General features: G+C 50.1%; 2 protein-coding genes across 2 annotated transcripts in view; both read right to left on the bottom strand.

Moving 5' to 3' along the window:
* Nucleotides 1-538: 538 nt before the first annotated feature.
* Nucleotides 539-9,714, bottom strand: SRM (spermidine synthase). The gene is made up of 8 exons (XM_051988579.1): nt 9,476-9,714; nt 8,336-8,456; nt 5,724-5,816; nt 3,175-3,328; nt 2,759-2,842; nt 2,045-2,190; nt 1,222-1,344; nt 539-915 (listed from the first exon to the last, which is right to left on the bottom strand). The coding sequence occupies exons 1-8, from the start codon at nt 9,616-9,618 to the stop codon at nt 898-900; spliced, it is 882 nt and encodes a 293-aa protein (XP_051844539.1). The 5' UTR covers nt 9,619-9,714; the 3' UTR covers nt 539-897.
* A 1,709-nt stretch (nt 9,715-11,423) lies between these two features.
* The window catches only part of EXOSC10 (exosome component 10), a 44,793-nt gene continuing 35,830 nt past the window's right edge, over nt 11,424-20,386 (bottom strand). Inside the window, exons 18-25 of the mRNA XM_051988565.1 lie at nt 15,556-15,651; nt 15,358-15,432; nt 14,776-14,860; nt 14,568-14,641; nt 13,958-14,126; nt 13,272-13,333; nt 12,614-12,690; nt 11,424-11,970 (exon numbers count right to left, since the gene is read on the bottom strand). Of these exons, the coding sequence (XP_051844525.1) occupies nt 11,940-11,970; nt 12,614-12,690; nt 13,272-13,333; nt 13,958-14,126; nt 14,568-14,641; nt 14,776-14,860; nt 15,358-15,432; nt 15,556-15,651 (669 nt within the window). The 3' untranslated portion in view covers nt 11,424-11,939. The remainder of the gene's footprint in view (nt 11,971-12,613; nt 12,691-13,271; nt 13,334-13,957; nt 14,127-14,567; nt 14,642-14,775; nt 14,861-15,357; nt 15,433-15,555; nt 15,652-20,386) is intronic.

The following is a 20,386-nucleotide window of genomic DNA, read 5'->3' as shown; positions in this document are numbered from 1 at the left end:
TAAATTTGGCCTCTGCCTCCCACTAGTGTCTCCTCCACAAGAGCGCAAACCCCAAGAACAGATCCCCTTTGTACCCCAAGGGGATCCTGCAAGCCACTCGAGGATCCCAGCTCTCACAGGGCTTACCATCTAGTAAACTTCACTGTTTTCCACCTCCCGCCCGCAGAGGGCTTCCAGCACTGGGTCTCACCCTCCCTGAAGGCCTTGGGATAAGTCACTGCTCTTCTGGAAGAATAGAATCCACTAAATAAGCACAAGATGGAGCCCCAACCAGCGTCACAGAGCTCGGAAGGCGTGTCAGAGATCTGTTCTGCCGGAACAGGGACCGAGGGGGAATCATGGGTGATAGTTTCAGATCCGAAGGGTCACTGAAGCCACGTGTGACCTTTATATGGCGGTCTCGAGGTCCCCTCCCCCCAGCCCCAGGGAATCAGAACCTTTGCCCGGGGCCGGGGAAAGCCTCGAGCCGTCGGTCTTGGCGGACACTTCATGGAAAGGTAGCCACCTGAGGGTCCCAAACAAAGACGCCAACAAGCACTCAGTTATAAATACACTGTTTGCTGAGGGGCCTGTTAGAGGTGAGAAGGATCGCTCTGTACACAGATGATCAATGTAAGAGACGCTGATTGACCAGACTGGACAGACAGAGACGGACAGACAGACATCTTGTACTCTCCCCCCACCCGCCCAGCAGAGCGTGGCACGGGGAGCCCCCCGATCATGTCCTGGGTTCGGTAACACTTGGTCAACGGGCAAGATGGCTGGCGAGGGGCAGGTCCTCCGTTGGGAGGGGGTGCCGGGTGCCAGTCGATGCCCTCAGAGCAAGAAGAGGGGCATCTTGGAATGGGCGCTTGTGGCTTGAAGTCCCTGGGAGAGACCAAGGTAGACAGAGTCTCCTCACACGTCGCTCAGGGCCTGGGGAAGAGAGCAAGGAGGATCATGGGAGAGGAAAGGTCAGAGGGGAGAGGGGTGAAGAAACAGGGCAGAAGTGCCCACAAGAGGTGGGGTCTTTCCATCTTTTTTCCTGAGGTCCACCAACTTGGATGGACGTAATTAAGAGGACCCCTGTCCAATCCAACCCCCCTCATTTCACGGAAGAGTCAATCGGAGAAATCACTGGCCCAGGATTGCCCGGGGAAGTTGTCGGCAGAGCCGAGAATTAGAACTCAGACCCCGTGAGCACATGCTGCTGCCGCCACCGCTGAGAACCCCGGGTGTTACCTTGCGGGCAAACTCGGGCAGCACAAAGGCCGCGCGGTGGACATCCGAGTTGTAGTATTTGAGGTTCATCTTCTCGACTTGCTCCTGGCTCAGCTGCTGCACTGGCTCCCGGAAGTTGGTGCTCTGAGGGGGAAAGGGGAGGACGGGGGGAGGGGGGGGGGTCAGGGCCTCAGTCCTCCACCCAAGACCCCCTCGGTGTTCTGCCGCCTCCCGCCGCCCAGCCAGGCTCCCCGCACTTCCAGGAAACCGAGGCCCGACGCTCGGGGGCGGACGCATCCCAGGAGGCCTCAGTCTCGGAGAGGAGGAAATTGGTGCCCCACATATCGCAGAAGGGGCTCTGGGAGGACGCAGGTGAGGGGGTGAGATGGGAGGGAGAGAAAGGTGGAAGGGGGCAGGAGGGGAAGAGAAGACCAAAGGATTCTGGGTATGATCTGGGGCCAAAAAAGGCCCTGGCCGAGAGCAGGGGGCAGACCCAGGCTGCCTGCCCCGGCTCTCATCTTACAGATCAGGACAGAGGGCTTAAGACAAATTACTCAAGCCCGTCCAGGATTCCGGGCCTCAATCGGAGCCAGCTGGATCCCCCGGCTTCTGGCGCACCGTCCAGTCTGCCCAGCTTGCCAGCTATGACATGGGGGCCCAGAGAGAGCAGGCAACCCAGGGGCGCGGAGATCGGTTCCCAGGCCCCGCTCCCCCAACCCCACGGCCTTTCTGTGCCGGGGTCCCAAGAACAGCAGCTTCCTTCTCCTGCCTCTCTGACTGGCCCGAAGAGCCCCGGGGGTGGCTGGGGAGCGGGGGGGCAAGAGCAGTGAGGTCTGGAGCTCACCGGGGTCTTGCTGCAGAGCATGAAGCCGATCTGGCCGCTGGGGTAGGTGGGGATGGTGCAGTAGGCGTATTCCACAACGGGGAACAGAGACTTGCAGAAGTGGCGCATCTCCTTGATGAGGTCCAGATGCAGCCATTGGCACTCACCTGGGGGATGGGGGGAGTGAGATGGGCTCCCTCGGGAGGTGGGGGGAGAGAAGGGGGTGGCGGAGGGGGTCACCTGGGGGATGGGGGGGGAGTGAGATGGGCTCCCTTGGGAGGTGGGGGGGAAGAGAAGGGGTCACCTGGGGGATGGGGGGAGTGAGATGGGCTCCCTCGGGAGGTGGGGGGAGAGAAGGGGTCACCTGGGGAATGGGGGGGAGTGAGATGGGCTCCCTGGGAGGTGGGGGGGGAGAGAAGGGGTCATCTGGGAATGGGGGGGCAGGAGGGTCATCTGGTGATGGGGGGGCAGGAGGGTCATCTGGTGATGGGGAAGGCAGGGGGAGGAGGAGAGGTTGCCTCGTCAGGGGAGAGCTCACCCAGGCCATGCTGGGACTATAGCCATTTCACCGGCACCATCTCCCCCCCAATACAGCCTTCCCAAGGGACCCGAAGCTTAGAGCTAGGAAGGCTCAGACTCCAGCTCCCTCAAAGAGGTGCTGCCTCCTGCCCGCAGGGAGGTACGCAGTGGGCAGGGTTCCCAGGGCCTGGGGGGCCGCCCTCTCCCAGAGCTCACCCTGACAGCACAGGATCCCGTCGTCCTTCAGCGCCGTCTTCATCAGCTGGTAATAAGACTCTTTGAACAAACTCTCAGCAGGACCTGGCACAGGAGAGAAGCCAGGGATGCCCACGCTTGCCAGTACCTGCCCGGGAGCGGGGGAGCCGGGGGGAGGGAGGGCTGAGGAAGGGGAAGGATCTGCCCTAGTCTGAGGTCAGGGAGCCAAGGCCGGCCCTCCGGAGAAAGGCCAAGGGCAGGACTTGGGCAGAAGCCGGGGGTGGGGGAGACGGTGGCCCCCGGGGAGCCACTGCCCGGGCTGGGCCTGCTTCTCCGGGCCCCGCCTCCCTTCCTGAGAGAGAGGGCCCCCTCCCCGGCTACCTCGCCACTCCCACGCCCCACCCAGCTCGGGGGAGACAAGGCCGGCTTCTGCTCACCCATGGGGTCCGAGGAGTCGGTGATGATCACGTCGAAGGCGTCCTGATTCTGCTGCATGAACTCGAACCCGTCCCGAACGTGCAAGGTCAGCTTCGGGCTGGAGTAGCCCACGGCCATGCCCGGCAAGTATTTCTTAGAGACCTGGATCACGTCCTGGGACACAGGGCAGGGTCTCAGGGCCCACAGCGCGCCCCCCCCTCCAAACTCCAGCCAATCCGCGGGGCCCCCACGAAAGAGGGAGGGAGCCCCCCGGAGCCGGCGCCGCACCTGTGCACACGCAGGTACACACGGGCCGCCGCAGTGTGAACACGGGAGCCTCCCGGCTGACGCGCTGTTACACTCGTGCAAAACCCCCGGCCCCGGCCTACCGCTGCACGGTGCGCCCAGGCCCCCGGCCGACACAAAACCAGAAAGTCAGCAGGAGATTCCCGGGGGAGGAAGAGAACTTCCTCGGGGGGCTGTGGGGGTCTGGGTGGGGAGAAGGGCTGGGGGTTAGCCAGTCGCCCACTGAGCACGGAATATGTGCTTCCTATGGGCCGGGCTCAATGGGGTTCCAAATGGAAGTGAACCCCTTCCCGCTCTCGGGCACTGCCATCCTGGGGGGCTACACGCCCACTTAAGCACACACAGATGCAGGCAGAGTGCTCCTTGTGGGAGCACATCGTCGCCTTGGGTCTTCTCAGTAACCTCGGGGGCAGGCTCTATCATCCCTATTTTAGAGATGAGGACATGACCTGTCCAGACCCACAGCCAGTGAGTGACGCAGGATTTAAACGCGGCCCATCCTGATTCCGAATCCGGCACTGGGCCCACTGTGACCCCAGATACCTTTGGTGACTACAAGCTTGTTTTGGAGGGGGAAGGGAGAGGGGGAACGTTCCTGGCCCAGAGAACAGCCTCAGGGTGGGGGCATTCCAGGTCAGTCTGGAGGGAAACTAGAGAGCTTCAACCCAACAGCCCATATGCTGAGCTAGTAAGTGGTGGGACCGAGATGTGAAATCAGGGCTTTTGACCCAATTCTCAAACCCAAGACAGAGGAAACAAAAAACAGACCGTCCCACCCACCACCAGCCCATTGCTGGCTGGGCAGGGCTCACGGATCAGCCACCATCAGCTGCCATCCTGTGAAGGCCCAGCCCAGGATTAGAAGATGAGCAAGAATTCAGAGAAAGGGACCGGAGCTGACTCATCCTCCCCAACTCCCGAGGCAGCAAAGATCCAGCCAAGCTGGTTTCTTGGAGGGAAAACCTCGGGGAATTCAAAGGAACTTGCCCCCACCCCCCAACCTAATCCCTAGGTGATCCTGAGCAAGTCATTTGTCTTTGCTCCAATCTTAGACTGCGGAGAGAGGTCAGGGATGGGGAGACCAGAAGTCTCACCTCCGATAGTTACTGGGGTGATCCCTGGGAAAACCTCTCACGGCCCCATGTCCTCCAAAGGGCCAATAATCCTACCTTGGATGTGGCAAGGATCCAATGAGATAAACCCTTTGCAACCTTAAAAACAAGCTCTAAAATCAATTGTTCCCCGAACAGGGACCAGGTGAATTCAGTTTTCTATCTTCTCTTCCAATACAACTCTGTAGATGGCCCATTCTTCATGTCCACCACCGCTAATCCTCTCCCCAGTGGCTATTTCTGCAGACATCCCAAATTACCTCATACTTTGGGGAAATATAAAAAGCCTTTTCAGTTCAGCTGAAGAATATTAAGAAACAACCCAAGTTTAGGTATTTCCCTTTTGGAAAATTTGTAAAAGGAGCTGGGGAAAGGGCACAGAGCAAGGTAAACAAACTTGGGATAATCAATATCTTTGCGGATTAAGGGACACAATCACAAGGGAGATTACTCTGCTTACTCCAAAAGGGAGTGGCCAAAGGAGTTAAGTAATCTTAAAATAGTTTATTGTTATTTTATTTCATTATTGTTATTTTTTAAGTGTAGGACTCAGAAGGACACAATTTCAAATCCCATTTCTGATACTTCCTAGCTGTGTGACCCTGGGCAAGTCTTGCCTCAGTTTCCTCAAGTGTAAAACCAGCTGGAGAAGGAAATGGCAAACCACGAGCCGGGTGATCCCAGATAAGTCACTTCACCCAGTCTGCTCTAGTTTCCCCATCTGTAAAATGAGCTGGAGAAGGAAATGATCAACCACTCCAGTATCTCTGCCAAGAAAACCCCAAATAGGGTCACAGAGAGTAAGATGCAACAAAAATAACTGAACAACAGTCCTTCCTGACTCCAGAACTGGCTCCAGGTCCACTGGGGCACCTGCTGCCCCTCGAACCTGAATGGCAGAGTACAATCCTGCCCTTGATTTTGCACACCATCGCCCCAATGGAACCCAAGTTTGTTGTGGTCTTTTTCGGTTGTTGCTGCCGCCGTTATGCTGTGACCCGGCACACAGGGAAGCCCCTAGGCCTTGCTGACTGGCCGCCAGAGCCACGGACGCCTGGGGAAGTCCCGGGGCTGTAGCGGTTCTGCTCCCAAGGGATATGCTGAGGGAAGGACTCATGATTGGCCCATTTCTCTCCCGGAAGGTCACTCACCTCGTCAATCTCACACTGGACCACCGACTCCACGGATGGATGCTTCACCACTTCCCGAAGGACACCCCCGTCCCCACCACCAATGATTAGCACCTGGAAAGAGAGGCATAAAAATGGGAGGGGAAGGGGACGAATGCGGTCCCCAAGGGCAAAGCCTCAGATCCACACCCTCCAGCAGGAATCTGGACCCAGCAGGGCAGGTGCCTTACTCTATCTCCTCTTACAGGCAGCCCCCTTGGCTATCCAGGCCCTGGAGTTCCGTAAGCAAACCCGAGCCAGCAAGCCCAGCCCACCCCCGGACCTTCGGAGATGGAGCGGGGGAGGTGGGAGCTGCTCAGGGGGCCCCGGATCTTCTCATTTTACTGACTCACCTCCCTACGAGGCAATGAGTCAGGAGGCCCAGGAAGCAGCATGCTACCCCGGAGCAAGGGCGCCGATGCTCACTGGTTGTGGGAGCCCTGCCATGAGCCAGGCTGAAGAATTCCCTCCCATTCCCTCAGTGCCGGAGCCCAGCCTGGGACACGAGTCCCACGTGCTCCGGACCCATCTCTGCCGCTTCCTCTGTCACCACGAGCACACCTCTTAACCCGGACTTTCGGTTCCCTCCCACTTGGCGAGGGCCAAGTGGCCGATTCCAGGCCCGAGGACGAAGCGGGTTGCTCCTCTGGGCGGAGGCGCCGGGCACAGGGTGCAGACCGAGCCGGGGCACTAGGCTTGTGTGTGACAAAGGCTCGGCTTTTCTCTTTTTCTCCAGGGAAGTGGAAAGAAAGACATTTTTCATTGAAAAGCAGAATAAAACCCAAGTCCCCAGGAGTCTGGATCAGCTGGCTTCTAGGTTCCCTTCCAGGTCTCAGTCTAGTCCCAGTCAGAGTGGGGAAGGATGCCTTTCAGGTATCAGTTAGACTGGGGTCCCTTCCAGCTCTCGGGTTCTGTGATATCTAACCCTGTGTCCATTTTACAAGGGAAGAAAATGAGACCCAGAGAAGGGAGTGACAAGTCCAAGTTAACCCAGACAAACCCCAGAAGAACTGATCTTGATCTTGGCTAGAGCCTTACAGGTACAAACCACCTGTAACTCCTTCATGGAAGTCAGTTTTCCCTCAGTTTCCTCAAGTGTCCGGGGGAAGGTGGGGAGAGGTCAGACGAGGTGATTTGCAGGGTCTCTCCTGAGAGTGATCCTGCCCTCCTGTGCACCAGACCTGCTGTCAGGCCCTTTCATTACTGGGGACACTGCTGAAGGGAGATGACTGAGACTCTGCCATGGGACAGGAGCTGGGGATGTTGATCCTGGAGAAGAGAGGACTGTGGGAAGAGGCATCAGAGCTGCCTTCGAGGATTTGGCAAGGGCTGTTGGAGGGAAGAGGAATTCCTCTAGGTCCCTTTGGACCCCAGGGAACAGAAGTAAGTTGCAGACACCAATTTAATCTCAATGCCAGATTTGCTTTTTTCCCGAAAAGTGCAACAGGATGTCTCAGGAGATAGTGAGTTCCCTGTTCCTAGTTGAAAAGGACTATGGAGCCCATTTCATTTTCAACAGGATCAAGCTGAAGTTTCAAGATGTTAGGTAATCTTCCCAAGATCCAAGCAGTACAGCCAAGATTTGAAGCAGGAGTTAATTCATTGGCTCCAAAGCCAATATTTTCTCCCCGGTCCTACAAGTAAAGGCTGGAACATCACTGGGTGGCTGGGTACAGGTTGGCCAAGATGGCCACTCGATTCCCATCCGGCTCCGAGATCCTAAACTCCGGAGACACATCTATTCCTGATGTTCAGGATGGCCCAGAAGGAAGCCAGAATCTGAGCCAGCACAGACATCAAACACCCAAGGGTACGAAAAGTTCTTAAGTAAACACAGAGCAAGCTCTGTCCCACAATGTTTGCTGAATTTTAGACCGTGGCCTGGCAAGTCATTGAAATCTCTCTGGATCTCGATTTCTTCATTTGTCAAAAGTGTAGATCATCCGAGTTCCCCTCTAGTTCTAAATCAATGACCCTTGATCTATAGTTCCCCTTATAAGGGTCCAGATCTGACTCAACCAACAGGCTAAATTCTCTTTCCCCCTTGGATTATGTAATTTCATTTGGAAAGAATATTTTGAAAAGTGGGGAGGAGTGAGTCTTTCCACTTTACCGTAAGAGGTCCCGCTCTTAATTGCATTAGGCGGGTCTCTGAGAGGGCCCAGGTCTCAGAGTCCCTGCTCGGATCTCTCTTAGACATTGGCCCTTCTCTTCTGCTGGGAGAACAGGGTGAATGGCCCTAGAAACCAGAGTTGGGTCCTGAGCAAACTGCTGAGTTCCAAGGGCAATAGGTTAGACTGTAAGTCTGGGTTTTAGGCTCTCCTTAATAGGTCCGCAACCACCCAGAGTGACAGAGTCATAAGGTCATGGAATCCCAAGAGCATTAGAGCTGGAAGGAACTTTGGACATAATCTGGTGAGACCTGGTGGGATGAAGTGATCTGCTGAGGATCACACTGGAGGGGAGGAACTGAGAAAGAACCGGAGCCTGGGTCCTCTGGAGTCCAGATTCAGCTCCCTTCCTGTTAACTGCAGGGACGGGGGAACACCCTCTCCCCCACCCCACACAGCGGCTCATGCCCGCTGGCCCATTACCTTTCGTGGGCTGGGATGGCTGCACAGGGGCAGGTTGGCAATCATCTCCTGGTATGAGAACTCATCCCTCTCTGTGCACTGGATGACTCCATCCAGCACCAAGACGTTGCCGTAGGTTTTACTGTAGAAGCGCCGCCCCCCCCAAGGAAAGCGTGTCAGGGGCCACAGGGGCACCTCAGTGATACACAGAAAGCAGACCCACCCCTCCCCTCCCCCTCCCCCCTGCCCCCCAAGACAACTAGTTCACTTCCCTGGGAGTTTTGACAAACAGCTGCCAGCTGGTCCCCGGGCCAGACCAGCAAACGTGGCAGGTCTCTAAGCCGCGTGGGCCTGGGCTACCCCCTAGCATGGGAGTTCAATGCTTGGAGCCCTGAGCTTTCTCCACCACAACTCCCTCCCCTCCCCCCCACCCCCACCCTCACTTTGCCTTTCTAGAGATAAAAAGAGCCTTTAAGGGGAATGGCTTTAAAACACTGACCCTAAATGGGGAAAGGATAGGAGATTGGAGGAGGGAAAAACAAGAAAAGAAAAAGAAAACGAAGCGATTGCATAGAAAGTGTACTATGGACAGAAGAGGAACCAGGGTGATGGGAACGGGGGAAATAGCATTAAGTCGGAGATTCCTGGAAGGGGGACCGGCGCAGGGTGGGGGGTGGGGGAGCGGCCAGGGCTCTGTTAGATTGGGCCAGAGATGAGGAAGAGCAGGACAAGTGAGATCAGAAAATGGGACATGGCTATAGGTCAGAGAAGAGAGAGCCGGGAATGAGGAAGAACCCCGGGGTAGGGAGAAAAAACTCAGAGGCTAAGGAGAAAAATGGGTGAAGGTGGGGGGAGTAGAAGAAGAATAAGCACAGCTTGGGAGGTAGAGGAGGGAGCGGAGCTGGGATGGACACGGATAGACAGCAGGGGGGCAGAAGGAAGCAGAGCGGGGGGGAAGGGGGGCAGGGGAGCAGAGCTGGGGGATAGAGGGAAGCAGACTTGGGAGCAGTGGGGAGCACCGCAGGGAAGAGGTAGCATAGGGAAAAGGAGCCAGGTCCTGCAAGGCGGAGGGATGGAACCAGGCCAGAGCCAGGCGGGGAGGCTGGGGTAGGTGGGAGCCAGGCCCGGGGAGGGTGGGAGAGGAGAGGAGGGCCGCGGTACCTGCGGAAGACCAGGATCTCCTGGTAGCGGGAGCGCTGGTGGTGGAGAAGCTCGTCCACCTGCAGGGACATGGCCTGGCCCGGCCACAGGCTGCACGTCTCCCGGAACCAACCCTCGCGGATGGCGGGGGGTCCGGGCTCCATGGCGGGGCCGGGGGACGCAAAGGCCGCGGCGGCCGCAGGACAACGGGGCCAGCAGCGACCGCCCGTCTACCCTCCCGCCAGCCCGCGCCGCAGCCTAACCCGGGGGCCCGGCCCGGCCAGCGTTCGGCAGAGGAGGGGCGGTGTTCGGGCCCAGGGGCGGAGCCGGCCTCCACCAATGGCCGCCGAGTAGCCGGCCCGCGGGCCAACCAGCTAGTCTAGAAGGAACCCGGGCCCCGCGAACGCCTATTGGTCCGCGGGCCTGCACTCGGGCGCCTAGTGGCTGGGGCGGGCTGTCCGTCAGCGCTAGCACGTTTGTCTGACTCCTTCGGTGGGGCCACGTGGGGGCTGGAGGGGAAGGCAGGTGGGCTCCGGTTGCGGGACCCTCTCCGGGCTTCCGTGTCCCGGGGTCCGGGGGCTGGCCAGCCCACCCCGAGTCAGCCCCCAGGCCAGGCATACGGGCCAGGAGCCCCGGAGCCACCCCCCGGTAGGCAGCCCCAAAGCTTCTTCAGCGGGTGCAGGAAAGGCACTGGGAGCCAGAGCTTGGCCGCCGCTGGGCCTCCCCCGCATCCATTCAGGCCTTGGGCCTTGGCCCCAGCCCGGACCGGCAACACTTTAGTGGTGCTTATCGAGGCTGCTGCGGGAACCGTGCCAGAGGAATGTAGCCCGTAAAGCCGTGGCTGGGGATGGGGGGAGCGGGGGGGGGGGGGGGGGAATGTTGTGCAACCGGAGTTTGTTTTCCTGGAACCCGGTAAGGGGGCTTGGGCTTGCCTTCTCTCAGCCTAGTGGGCCAGAGTGGGAAGGGGGGAGGGGCAGTGTCTAAGCCAGACCAGCAAGGCCCAAATACCCAGGCGCCCGCTCCAGACTCGGTCCGGACTTTGAGAAACTGCCAAGCCCCCGGCAGCCTTTGACATCCTTAAAAGCCAAGGAGAAATGAATCCAGCTCCCCGGTCGAGGGAGGACGGTTACTTTGTTGCCCAAGCCTAGATTGTATCACTGATGGAGCCCGGGGCCGCGATAGTGCGGCTTGCTTCTCTCTGCTCTAAACATATAATCAAAGCCACACAAGCCACACAACTTTAGCCGAACATAATTCGAAGATAAATTCAGCCGACTTTTCCCTCCTCCCACCTCCACCCGTTTAGATTCATCGAGAGCTTAGCACACTGCTGGGGACGTGACAGTAATAAGAGGAAAATGCTGTTTTGCTTCTGAATTGAAATGATGCTCAAGTCCCCTAAATGAGCGTTTCTAATTTTACCACCAGTATTCTGGAAGAGGAAAAATACATCCATACATATTCAACACCAAAAAGAGACTGGCATATCATTTTTTGATAAACCGGGCTTTGCTCTCTGGGTGCGAATATGCTTTCTGCTTTTATGAAAATGTCAAATAACTTCTCAGAAACAGAATTACATTAAGCATGTTAATTACAGAATATTAAATGCTAATTACCCAACATGTGGTTATAATGCCAAGGAACTGAAGCCGACTGAGATGACTGTCTAGGATGGCAGAACTCATGTCAGAATCGAGTACCTTGCGGTTGTCTCCCAAAGTCTGCCTACAGGGACCTCAATCCCCCCTCCTCGTTGGGTCTCCCCTAAGGGATGAGCCTTCAGGGATGTAGTAAACATTCTGTATGTCAGCTCGGGACTGCACCATTAGTAACTCACTCAGGAGTCTAGCCTTTCTCCTTTAAAGACAAGAGACAGGTTTTAAGGATGAAAAGATTATTGCTAGAGAGCAATGGCAGTGATCCCCAGACTCCAGAAGGTAAGTTTTAATTTAGCAAATGAGATGAGTTTAATTTTCAAAGTTTTATTAAACGATGGCTCCAATGTGGTTCCAGCCACTCGTCCAAGCACTGTGGCCAGCCAGGCAGCTGGTTCTAGCCCAGGCTTCAAGTGGGTAAAAACAGGTTGTGTGTGTTTTAAGTCGAGGGTGAGGAAGGTCTGGCTCACTCCCCAGCCATCCCTACTCTTGAAAACAGGAGCCAAAGCCATGAGCACCGTCTGACCTCTAGAGCCTGAGGGCTGAGGACAGTTTCCGATGGCAATTACCTGCCCGTCCTGCAGGAACTCTGGGGTGCCCCCCCTTCCCAGGCACCTAAGTGTGATCCGAGCATCACGTGCTAGGTCTGTGACAGAATTTCCAAAAGTCTCTGCTGACAATGAAAGGAAAAGACCTGGCTTCCTTCCAATAAGAATTCTTTGTTTAATATTTCAACAAGAAGTCCATACAGAACAGCACCCTCTGCGACCTGCCGGCAGCTCTCTGGGGTCCCCAGGCGCGCCTCTTCTGTTCTCTGGGCGTAAACACTATCTCTTTGGCCAGCTGTACCTGAAGCCTCTGCAAAGAACATTGGGAAACAGAACATTTTACTTTTTCTCCCTGGGGCTTCTCAGCTTTGCATTGGAGCTAGGTGATCTCACTCAAGTCCCTTATCTTCTTCCTGAGAGCCTCAAGCTCAACCTTATCAAGGAGCTCCTTCAGAAGGAAGTTCTCAGGAGGTGCAGCATGGAGAGGAGGGACTCAGCTCTGGCCCAGGCTCCCCCCAGCTCAGAGCTGCCCATAGGCTGGGAGTGTAAGAGGGCTCCCACATTGTGTGGGATCCTGGTCCCCTCTCAGGTTCCCAGGTCTAAGACTAAATCATTGACTCTTTTTTTCCATTTAAAAATATCTACACACACACACACCAGAGCCTCTCCAAACCTTCAGAGGGACCCCAATGCAACCAGAGCCTGAGGGCCCTGTCCAGCTCTGCCAGAGCAACCCAGGAGTCCACTGGGTGAACTCTGTCACCTTTCTGAATGCAAGGTATAAAATCAATCACTGGCCCAAGAATCCATTAAATTAGGAAACACGGTGAGGCACCTACTGTGTGCTGGACACTGTGGCCCTAGAGACAAAGTGAGCCAAGGCTGGCCTCCCTGTCCTACCCCCACCAACGACCTTGTCTTGAGCGGGGAACACATGGGGTGCATCAACATACCTATCTGATTTTCCAGATACGAAAGATTTGCTTCTGTTTCCTGCTGGCAGCTTGGGCTTGCCAACTGCAGCACATTTCTGAAAAAATAAGGGTGCCATGTCACCTGGGGAACTTCACACAGCTTCAAGACTTGTAGGAAATTGCATCTAGCTTCAGCTGACGCTGCCAAATGTCTGAGGCCTTGAAGTATCAAGAAGCAATCACGATGGCCCCTAAGATCCCTCCCTCTTGCCTTGCACCAAGCACAATCCTGCCAGATGCCATGTGCGCCTCTTCTGCTCTTGAAGGACAGATGCCAGAGCCCCACATCCTTGCCTTGCCCCCCACATTTCCTGCCACAGCCAGCTCTGCCAGGAGCTGACGTCTGTCTGTGGCATGTGCTGGCTTGTGTTAAGTCTTGCCAAAAGCTATAATTCCCATAGTAGTGAAATACAGAACAATTCATTCCCTTTCAAATCACACATCAGCTTTAACAACTTCTTTTATAACTGGAATAGCTGGGCAAGCATTGTTCCAATCTCAAGAAATAAAAAAAGGGGAGAACATTTCAAGGAAAAGGACTACTGACATTTCCTAGCCAAGGTTCATGCCTTGGGGCACGGGCAGGGAATCAGGCAGAGGTTGTGAACACAATGACAAGCCAAAGAAGGTTCCTTACCTTGCCAGGTGGGTCCTGCAAATTTGGATCAAACTGAGATGACTGTTTGGGTTTGTTGTTTGCTGAAAGAGGAGAAAAGGTTGTCAGAGGCAGCCACTCACTTCCTCTCGGGGTATAAGCAGCAGCTGCTCACTGATGCTGTAGGCAGGGGGAAAGCCAGCCCCAGCCCCTTGCAGCTGGGCTCCCGGTGGGTGAGCTTCTAGAGGGCTGCCCTGAGGTTACACCCTCCACTTGTCCTGCCTGTGGTGTCAATCTGCAGATCCGTTCCCCTTAAGGGCACGTGATTGTCACAAGAGTTGCTTTGGGAATTAAGGATGTCATCTGTGACTCCAAATCTAAATGACCCAGGTAGGCATGGACACCACCAGCTGAGTCTCAGCACCACATTCATCATGGAAGCCTCTTTATCAGGCAGGCAGAGATCCCACAGAGCCGTCTGTGCAGAAGAGGTGAATATATGGACTAGGCGTGCCAATGATGACAATGGACTGTGTCCAGAAAAATATTCTGAGCAAGAAGAAAACACTGTAAAGTCCCTATCTTCTCTTCCTGTTTTGTATTTTCCTCACTATTCTTGGACATCTTGGACACAAGGCTTCTCTAAGCCTAGGCTGGGGCCTCCCTGGATAGGCTAGTCCATCATTCTCTTTGGGTCTCAGGCTGACAGGGGCAGGTTTAGTCCTCACCAGCAAAGGCTTTGAAGTCTGACTTGCTGTAGTCGTACGGGGTAAACTCTTTGGGTGGCTCTTGCTCTTGAGGCTGCTGGGAAACTTTGAGCCTCTTTGTCTCGTGCTTGGGTTCCAGGCTTCCTGGCTCACTTCCCATCCTCTCCCGCTTCTTGGTAGCATTTTCTAGCTGTGTATTTACAAACCATGAAGAAAACTCAATTTAGAAATGAAGGTCTGTTTTCCCCTTTACCAATATATAACATATTAAGGACCCACTTGCTAACTGTGAGCCAAAAGAATGATTTCTGGGAAAAGAGCAAGTGATTGGATGACCTGAACAGACAAAGTGGCATGGTGGAACCAGATCTCATGGGTCCTATTGGGAGATCTTAAACAAGACTGAAAAGTCCTTGGAGAGGGGAGAAGGGATTGTTTGGGAAGCTGCAGTATCGGATGGAGCAATTGAGATGAGTTAAAACAAGGGAAGCAATAGAGTGCCTCGACCAACCTTACAGGGAAGCTGAAGGTGGGAAACATCATAGAACTCACCAGGGACCATTCAAGGCCTGATCTTTTCCAAGCCAGGTCTAGTTTCTTAAAAATAGTGGCAGAAAGAGCAGATGCTTACCGAAGCCTGCTCCCGGACCGAGATGACCTGCTGGGCGGTGGCTTTGTACTCTGCCTTTGCCTGCTCTCGGGCAGCTGTAATCAGTGGAAAAGAGTCTCAGGGAAGACGCCCAGAGTGCACAACCTTGGGCTGAAAACCCACTCCTGTGTCCACCCTCACTGCTCACTCCCTGGACTGCCGTCCGAGGACACCTGAAAACAACAGTTACCTGTCTGCTCCGCTTTCTTTCTTGATGTTTCTTGGGCTTCTTTTTTGATCTGTCCCTGGCTTGCCAGCTTCCAACGATTGCTGATCTATGATTAAAAATAAAATTAAAAAAAAAAAAAAGCAATTTGAAAAGAACCACAGCATATATCCTTACATTTGGATAAGGCAGGAAGACAAAGAGAGGCAGACCCCTCTTCTCCCTCTTTGAGCTACAGGATAAAGATAAATAAAGCACAAGGAGGAAGTCAAATTTGATAAAAAGCACTCTATAGGGAACTGGAAAGTTAAAAAAAAAAATGACTTAAGGGTCTCTTGTTCCTGATGGACTAGATTCAGGGCTGACCCCTCCTGTCTTTATCTCCTAGTGAGGATCAAACAAGATAAAGTGCTTTGAAAAGTGTTAAAGGCTATACAAGTCTGAGGCATTATTATTAAGAGGCTTAATCTAAAGTGATTATTGCAGAGCAGCATTCAGACTGTGAGATCTCCCACAAGATATCTTGACCCAAAAGATTCACAAAATTTCCCTCTTTTTTCATTCTTTCTACAAGGAATTCAAAAAAAATCCAGCAGCCAAACTTACTTCATAGATCTTTGACATTGGATCATACTTGGCTGACTGTGAGATGTAGGCTCGATTCTCTTCTGCGGGCAGATACTGAGAAAACCAAAGGTGAGACTTTAGACAGGGCCCACCAAAGGCACCCACTACTTTCACAGTCCAACCTCACGGAGAGCCCCGGCACAGCACTTGTCGGGAGGCAGCCTAGCAGTCACTCACCATCCTGAATGGATTTTCAAAGGACTCCATGATTCTCTGCGCCCTCTGCTGGGCTGCGGTTAGCTTCCTTCCACTCTCTTCCTCAGCACTAGGCTCCTATGGGCACCAAGAAAGTGTATGAGTGTGAAACCTGAGAGGGAGAGAAGCTAGTCAGAGCATCATTGCTAAACTACTTAGGGCTATAGACTAATTAAGAAACACCTGGCTGCACTGAGTCAAGTCTTAAAAATAATGATGACCAGTTCAAGGAAAAACTTTAAAATGGCAAAACACTTATTGGCCACCCAAATAAAAAAATCTGCTTCCTCTACTTGATAGCATTTTGTGGGGATCTTTCTGCACACAGCAGATATTCAATAAATACTTGTTGAATGAACAAAATAACTCCTAAAAGTAGCAACATCATGACCCACAAAGGTCTCAGTATCAAAGTGAGAAGAAACCTCCAAATGCAAGAAATAAGAGAAAAACTAACTCTAGAAAGAATGAACATTCCCGAAAATCCCTGAGTGGGAGAGAACACCAACAAAATTGGCATCTCTATGAATGAAATTAGTAGCTCACTGAAGAAAGAATTCAAAATTACAAACACAGTAACTGACAACAGAGAAAAGATGATGAAAACCTTCAAATGGACCAAAAACTGCCAAGCAGGTGGCCCTCATTGGGCAGCAAGCTAGTTGGAATGAGGTAGCATGGGCCAGGAGATTCATGTCCCTTCATATCCTGATGGGGACCCCCAGTACTCTGAACTCCAAATGATAACACTGGACGTCTATCTTACGAGTTCTACAAACAAAAGCACTAGAGTCCAAAGACTAAGATCAGGGATCCAATTTTAGAATTATTGATATTTCAGAAAAATACAAAGAGACAAAGATTTTAAATGCCATAACCCAGAAAATCAGCCAATAAAATTGTCTGGAAATACCAGAAACAGAATAGAATGCAATTACTTGAATTTACAAGACCCTAAGAGAGTCAGTCACTCAGAAAAAAACCACCAAGTTCAATGTTTGGGAGAAACCAGGCAGAAACAATTGTAAACATGCAAAAGTACAAAGAGGAAGCAAAAATTGGACTGCTTATAAACTCAAGTCACCTATTCTGTAACACTGAGTTTTCCAATCACATGGTACAATGGAGAGAGTGCTGGGCCTGCAGTCAGGAAGATGAAAGTTCAAGTTCAGTCACTTAACCTCTGCCTGTTTCCTCCACTATGAAATGGAGCTAATAAATACCACCTACCTCACAAGATTGTGGTGCAGACTAAATGAGATAACAGCTGTAAGTGGTTGCCTAGCACACTGTAAATTCTATCATCTGGTACTGGCTATGAAGCAGTGATGGAGCAGTGGAATAGATTACATACAAATAACATAGTAAATAACCACAGTAATTTAGCTTATGACAAATCCAAAGATCCAAGCTTTTGAAACTCATTATTTGACAAAGATTGCTGGAAAAGCTGGAAAACAGTATGGCAGGAACTAGGTATAGATCAACATGTCACACTGTTTACCAAGATAGTCAAAATAGATACATGATTTACACATGAAAGATGACACAATAAGCAAATTAAGAGAGAATGAAACAGTTTATCTGTCAGACATTATCAAAAAGGGAAAAACTTAGGACCAAAAAAGATATGGAAAGCATTTCAAAATGTAATATACATAATTCTGATCATATAAAAAGTTTTTGCACAAACAAAACCAATGCAGCTAAAATTATAAAGAAAGCAGAAAATACTATGTAAACTATTTGAAAGAATAGAGAATAAAGGACTCCTACCAAATTCTGTTTATAACACAGTAGTGATACCTAAACCAGGTAGGACAAAAACAGAGAAATAAAATTGTAGACCAATCTCCTTAGTGAATATCGATGCAAAAATCTTAAATAAATATTAGCAAAGAGATCATAGAAAAGCATCCCCAGGATAATACAGCATGACCAAGTAAGATTTATACTAGGAATGCAGGGCTGGTTCAATATTAGGAAAACTATTAGCATAATTGACTATATCAATAACCAAATTAACAAAAACCAGATGATTATCTCAATAGATGAAGAAAAAGCATTTGATAAAATCTAACACCCATTCCTAATAAAAACACTAGAGAGTATAGGAATAAATGGACTTTTCCTTAAAACAGTCAGTAGTATCTATTTAAAACCATTAGCAAGCATCATATGTAGTAGGGATAAACTAGAACTATTCTCAATAAGATCAGGGGTGAAACAAGGTTGCCCACTATCACAATTACTATTCAATACTGTATTAGAAATGCTAATAAGAAAAAGAGATTAAAGGAATTAGAGTAGGTAATGAGGAAATCAAATTATTACTCTTTGCAAATGATATGATAGTATACTTAGAAAACCCCAGAGAATCTACTAAAAAGCTATTAGAAATAATCCACAACTTTAGCAAAGTTGCATGATACAAAATAAATCCACATCCACATAAATCATCAGCATTCTTATACATCACTAACAAAATCCAACAGCAAGAGATACAAAGAGAAATTCTATTTAAAATAACTGTTGATAATATAAAATATCTGGGAATTTATCTGCCAAGGAAAGTCAGGAACTATATAAGCAAAACTACAAAACACTTTCCACACAAAGTCAGATCTAAGCAACTGGAAAAATATCAAGTGCTCATGGACAGGTCAAGCAAATATAATAAAGATGACAATACTCCCTAAATTAATCTATTTATCTAGTGCTATACCAATCAAACTCCCAAGAAACTATTTTACTGACCTAGAAAAAATAACAACAAAACTCATCTGGAAGAAAAGGGCAAAAATTTCAAAGGAATTATTGAAGAGAAAAGCAAATGAAGGGGGCCTAGCTGTAACAGATCTAAAACTATATTATAAAGCAGCGGTCATCAAAACCATTTGGTACTGACTAAGAAATAAAGAAGTTGATCAGTGGAATAGGTTACGTTCACAGAACAAAATAGCTAATGACTATAACAATCTAGTATTTGACAAATCCAAAAACCCCATCTTTTGGGATAAGAATTCACTATTTGACAAAAACTGCTGCGAAAATTGGAAACTAGTAAGGGCAAAAAGTAGGCACAGACCCATACCTAATACTGTATACCAAGATAAGATCAAAATGGGTTCATGATCTAAACATAAAGAATGATATTATAAACAAATTAGAAGAATATGGGAAAATATACCTCTCAAATTTATGGAGGAGAAAGATTTTGTGACCAAAGAACTAGAGATCATTATTGATCATAAAACAGATAATTTTGATTATATTAAAGTTTTTGTACAAACAAAACTAATGCAGACAAGATTAGAAGGGAAGCAATAAACTGGGAAAATATTTTTACATCCAAAGGATCTGATAAAGGCCTTATTTCTAAAGTATATAGAGAACTGACTCAAATTTATAATAGTTCAAGCCACTCTCCAATTGATAAATGGTCAAAGGATATGAACAGAATTTTCAGATGAAGAAATCGAAACTATTTGTAACCATAGGAAAAGGTGCTCTAAATCATTATTGATCAGAGAAATGCGGATTAAGACAACTCTGAGATACCACTAGACACACTCTCTTAGCTCCTTCTCCTTGGCAGAGATCCAGGTGAAAAGGGGGTCGGGCTCCTCCCCCACTGAGCTTATATCGGGTCCATGAGGTCACAGGCATAGTCAATCAAAGATGGAGACACTTCCTGGTCCTGACACGATTTCGGAGTATTCAGGGTTCCTGCCGTGGCTGTAAATCCCACCTATGAAGGTAGTCCCTATGTACTCATAGTCAATCATGTCCAGGTATCTCCAGGCCATAGGCCTGTGTTACATCCTAACTGTGCTTACCTAGCCTCTCTAATGGACCCTTATAGTTGTGCGACAAGATAACTGTATAAATATGTATTGGATCTAACATGTATTTCAATATATTTAACATGTATTAGATTACCTGCCAGTTAGGGGAGGAGGTGGGGGGAAGGAGGGGAAAATTTGGAACAAAAGGTTTTGCAAGGGTCAGTGTTGGAAAAATTACCTATGCATGTTTTGTAAATAAAAAGCTTTAATTAAAAGAAAGAGAGAGAGAGAGAGAGAGAAAGAAAGAGAGAGAGAAGAAAAGTGGGGGGATATTTTTGCAACAAGTATTTCTAATAAAGGCTTCATTTTTCAAATATTTAGAGAACAGAGTCAAATTTATAAAAGTACAAGTCATTCCCTAAATGATAAATGGTCAAAGAACATAAACAGATATTTTTCAGACAAGGAAATCAATTTTATCTATAGTCATAAAAAAAGTTCTAAATCACTATTGGCTAGAGAAAGACAAATTTAAACAACTCTGAGATACTATCTCACTTAGCTCGCTAGCTAAGATGATAAAAAAAGGAAAAAGTTACATGCTGCAGAAGCTGTGGGAAAACTGGGACATTAATGAAGTTGTGAATTGATCCACCCATTATGAAGAACAATTCAGAACTATCCCCAAAGGCTATAAAACTGCATACCATTTGATCCAGAAATACTGATTCCAGATTTATATCCCAAAGACATCCAAAAAAAAAAAAAAAAAGAAAGAAAGGAGAAGGTCCTATTTGAACAAAAATGTAGCAGTTCCTTTTGTGGTAGATAAAAGCTGGAAATTGAAGGGATGCTCAGGAACTGAGGAATGGCTAAACAAGCTGTGGTATATAATTGTAATGGAATATTATTGTGTTATGAGGAATGACAAACAAGATAATTTCAAAAAACCTGGAAAGACTTACATGAACTGATGCATAGTAAAGTGAAAAGAACCAGGAGAATGTTGTACATAGTAACGACAA

This window comes from Antechinus flavipes, chromosome 3, assembly GCF_016432865.1.
Source record: "Antechinus flavipes isolate AdamAnt ecotype Samford, QLD, Australia chromosome 3, AdamAnt_v2, whole genome shotgun sequence".
Classification (NCBI taxonomy): Eukaryota; Metazoa; Chordata; class Mammalia; order Dasyuromorphia; family Dasyuridae; genus Antechinus; species Antechinus flavipes.
Note: the sequence above shows the minus strand (reverse complement) of the source record. Positions and strands in the feature narration are given on the sequence as shown.